The sequence below is a fragment of the Priapulus caudatus genome, unplaced genomic scaffold, assembly GCF_000485595.1.
Source record: "Priapulus caudatus unplaced genomic scaffold, Priapulus_caudatus-5.0.1 Scaffold360, whole genome shotgun sequence".
NCBI lineage: Eukaryota > Metazoa > Priapulida > Priapulimorpha > Priapulimorphida > Priapulidae > Priapulus > Priapulus caudatus.
Window position 1 is genome coordinate 193,871 of NW_014577421.1, and position 4,074 is coordinate 197,944.

A 4,074-nucleotide genomic window follows, 5' to 3' on the forward strand; every position below is an offset into this window, starting at 1 on the left:
TAAATGGGAAATTTTAGCCTAACATGTTCTTAAAATCTATGTTCTTATACGCGGGTTTTTACTGTATTTCAAATGTTTTTAATCTTGCTGTCATCAATGTAGGCAAATAGCGTATTGTTCATTACATTTCAACTCCACGTCCAAATTAAACGATTTAGAATGAAGTTTTAACTTTTGAAGTGATACATTATTTAATTTATTCTAATATAGGTTTAAAGATAGAAGTACTGGGGAGCTGAAGTATTTGAATAATGCAAAAGAGCTGGGCAGACCAGAACGAAATACGCTGACTGTAAATTTTGAAGACCTGGAAGCGTACAACCAAAATCTTGCAACCACAATTCATGAAGAATATTACAGGTATATCCATTATAGTGTAATATTACTTATAGATAGTGTGATTAAACATATGCATATGTAGGTGCATGCGTACGTCGTCTAACTTTTATATCCATCAAGCATCTAGCATATACTATATTATTTATTATCATCACAAATCTTATCTGCTTGGTTGTTGATGTCGTTGTAATCGGCTCGTGTAAAAGGTGATTCTGGTGATGGGAAAAATGGGGAATGTATTAATTAAGGTAACTGCATCTATACTGTATCGATCTGCCATTCTTATGTGAGTCTGAGTGAATTCATAAGTGTGAATAAGTGAGAAGGGAAGCCATCTCTATGCAGACCACATCAATGTTCAGTGATGCAGTTTATGCGTTTCAGAGTCTATCCATTCGTATGTCGAGCTGTGCGAAACTTTGCGCACGATCATGGGAACGTACCTCCGAACAAAGAATTCTACATTTCGTTTGAAGCGGTTGCAACGAGGCATAAGTGAGTGGCAAGCTATCATGAGAGCATTGTTCAATTATTTATCTACAAATAATGTTGCAGTATCATGACAAATAAACTTTAAATCAACCTGTGCAAAGAGACCGAAATTCATTTTCTAAATATATAAATTAAGTCGATCTAGGATCGGCATGTTTCCTGATGGTGATTACTGTCCATGAAAGTAAAGGAGTAGGTTTCGCTTGTAGATACTTTGCATAAGTTAAGTGCACGTTCTCTGCGCTGTCGACCAGGGTCCGAGAGTTGACAACCACTAAGATCGGTTCGCTGCTGCGAATCAGCGGTCAGGTTGTACGCACTCACCCTGTACATCCGGAGCTGGTCAGCGGCACGTTCATATGTCTTGACTGCCACACCGTGATCAAGGAAGTGGAGCAGCAATTCAAATACACACAGGTAAATTAAGCTATTAGCTAAAGTTAGCTAAGGTAAGGTAAGGTTAGCTATCAGGTAAAGTCAGCTAAGGTAAGGTAAGGTATGCTATCAGCTAAAGTCAGCTACGGTAAGGTGAGATATCAGCCTAGGTAAAATAAGGTGAGATACCAGTTAAGATAAGGTAAGGTAAGCAATGGTAGGGTGAATGTACATAAGGACATGGTAAAATATTACCTAAGGTAAGGTGAGCTAAGGTAATGCTGGCTAGGTTGAGGTGAAAAAAGGTAATGTGACTTAAGGTGAGGTGAAAAAAAGTAATGTTAGCTAGAGTAAGGTGAAAAAAGATAATGTTAGCTAGAGTAAGGTGAAAAAAGGTCATGTTAGCTAGGGTAGTTGTAAAGGTGAGTTATGAATTAAGGGAAGATAAGGCAAGCTAGGGTGCACTGTAGGTGTAGATGCACTGTAGACGTGTTGTTGATTGCTTGCGCAGCCATCCGTCTGCCGGAACCCAGCGTGTCAGAACAGAAATCGCTTCATGCTCGACGTCAACAAGTCGCGATTCGTCGACTTCCAGAAGGTTCGCATCCAGGAGACGCAGGCCGAGATTCCCCGCGGCTCTATCCCCAGAAGGTAGCTAAATCTCTACCTGCACTTCTCATAATGTTCTGTATATACTCACCGTTAAGTGAATGCAATCCCCATAGATGTAGGAGCGGAAACACATTCGTGTTTATCCCGCAGTGCTCAATCGAGTTCGTTCGCGTTATGAACGATGAACGAGTCGTGTGAGTATATGACTGTAATATTTTCCGTGTGTGAGCACCGACTGTGGTTGCGAGGGATGCGTTATCGTGTACGTGTGTTTGCCTGCAGTCTGGAGATTGTGCTGAGAGCAGAAGCCGTGGAAATGGCGCAAGCTGGAGACAAGTGCGACTTCACCGGCACTCTGATCGTCGTTCCCGACGTCGCCGCACTGTCTCTGCCAGGCAAGTGTGTGCGGGTAGCACTATTACGTATCCCAGCCCTAGCCCTTACTCTAACCACAAGCCTTACTCTATCCTTGACCCTAACCATAACCAAAACACTTACCCTAACCCTAACTCTAACTCTAACCATAAGCCTATAACCCTAACCCTAACCCTAAGCCTAAGCCTAACCTTAGCCCTAACCCTCGTTATGTTCACAACTCGCAAGCAGGTGCTTCACTGTACATTTGACAGGAGCAATCAGGGATCAGAAATTGTGGGCCACACGTTATGATGCGAACAGCAGTGCAATCCCACTCGTATTTCTTACAGAGTTCTTGCTCTGCCAAGTAAGATGACCTCCTTTCCGATGTTCTTCACACAGCGGAGATCATCCGCCACTCGCTGGAGGTAAATCGGTACGTGTAGTGATCGAGGGTGTGTTACATGCTTTGCAGGTGCGAGAGCGGAGACCGGAACCAAGATACGCGGGAACGAGGGATTCCAAAACGAGGGCGTGCAAGGTCTCAAGGCGCTGGGCGTACGTGACCTCAATTACCGTCTCGCCTTCCTTGGCTGCCACGTGGCCCCGACCAACCCACGCGTAAGTGACCTAGGAAGTTTAGTCTGCGCCCTTAGTGCATGTCTTGCATTCACTAGAAATCTCATGCAGTATCTTACAGGGAAAGATTGCTAACGTCTTTGTGTTAGTATGTCTTCAGAACTTGTTCAATTCTAATCCCATGGTGTTCGCGTACCATGTATCACCGTATTGGTCTTAACGTGAACATTTTTGGCGCAGACCGGACGTCTGTACACTGCGTATATGAGAAACTCGTAACTATTGTACACTGAGTATATGAGAAACTCGTAACTATTGTTCCGTCGCAGTCTACGAGATGACGTTCATGTTACAACTAATATTAAAAGTAATTATGCTAACTGGAGATGATCTCTCTACCTATACATCTTCATCAGAATGTGACGTCACCATAGGTGGCAACAGGTGACATCATGAAGTTCGTGATGTGTTACACTCGAGGAGCCCTGCCCCAGGTGGGCGGCCTCGGCTTCAGTAAAAATTGTCATATATGTGGAGTTTGTACTGATGAAGATTTCCCGAAGGGCGATCGAAAATTTCGATAGTAAGTTAATTTCTTGGATTTAACACAAGATAAATATGAATTCATGGTTTTCAACGAAATCCAATGAACCTATTTCATTCATATACGTGTGCAGTTTGGCGGCAAGGACATGAGAGGAGACGACGTGACGGCGGAGGCAATCAAGAAGCAGATGACGGACCTGGAGTGGCAGAAGGTGTACGAGATGAGTCGCGACAAGAAGCTCTACCAGAATCTCATCAACTCTCTCTTCCCCACCATCCACGGTGAGTTTGCTACGCTCGCAGGCAGTGCTGCTCCACCATCCACGGTGAGTTTGCTACGCTCGCAGGCAGTGCTGCTCCACCATCCACGGTGAGTTTGCTACGCTCGCAGGCAGTGCTGCTCTCTGCATCCACGGTGAGTTTGCTACGCTCGCAGGCAGTGCTGCTCCACCATCCACGGTGAGTGTGCTACGCTCGCAGGCAGTGCTGCTCCACCATCCACGGTGAGTTTGCTACGCTCGCAGGCAGTGCTGCTCTCTGCATCCACGGTGAGTTTGCTACGCTCGCAGGCAGTGCTGCTCCACCATCCACGGTGAGTTTGCTACGCTCGCAGGCAGTGCTGCTCCACCATCCACGGTGAGTTTGCTACGCTCGCAGGCAGTGCTGCTCTCTGCGGCATGTCTGCTGCGATGGTCTGCCACAGTTAGTTTTGTTTTTTTAATGAACTTCATTTCCAAAATGACATATATTTATTTTACACAATGTCAACAATAA

The 4,074-nt window shown here is 44.9% G+C and overlaps 1 protein-coding gene across 1 annotated transcript in view; it reads left to right on the top strand.

The window, feature by feature from the left end:
- Positions 1-4,074, top strand: part of LOC106809518 (zygotic DNA replication licensing factor mcm6-B-like) — a 13,194-nt gene that overhangs the window by 1,382 nt on the left and 7,738 nt on the right. The window contains exons 2-8 of the mRNA XM_014812612.1: positions 211-360; positions 724-834; positions 1,086-1,248; positions 1,718-1,857; positions 2,101-2,213; positions 2,651-2,796; positions 3,432-3,582. Coding sequence (XP_014668098.1) covers positions 211-360; positions 724-834; positions 1,086-1,248; positions 1,718-1,857; positions 2,101-2,213; positions 2,651-2,796; positions 3,432-3,582 — 974 coding nt within the window. The remainder of the gene's footprint in view (positions 1-210; positions 361-723; positions 835-1,085; positions 1,249-1,717; positions 1,858-2,100; positions 2,214-2,650; positions 2,797-3,431; positions 3,583-4,074) is intronic.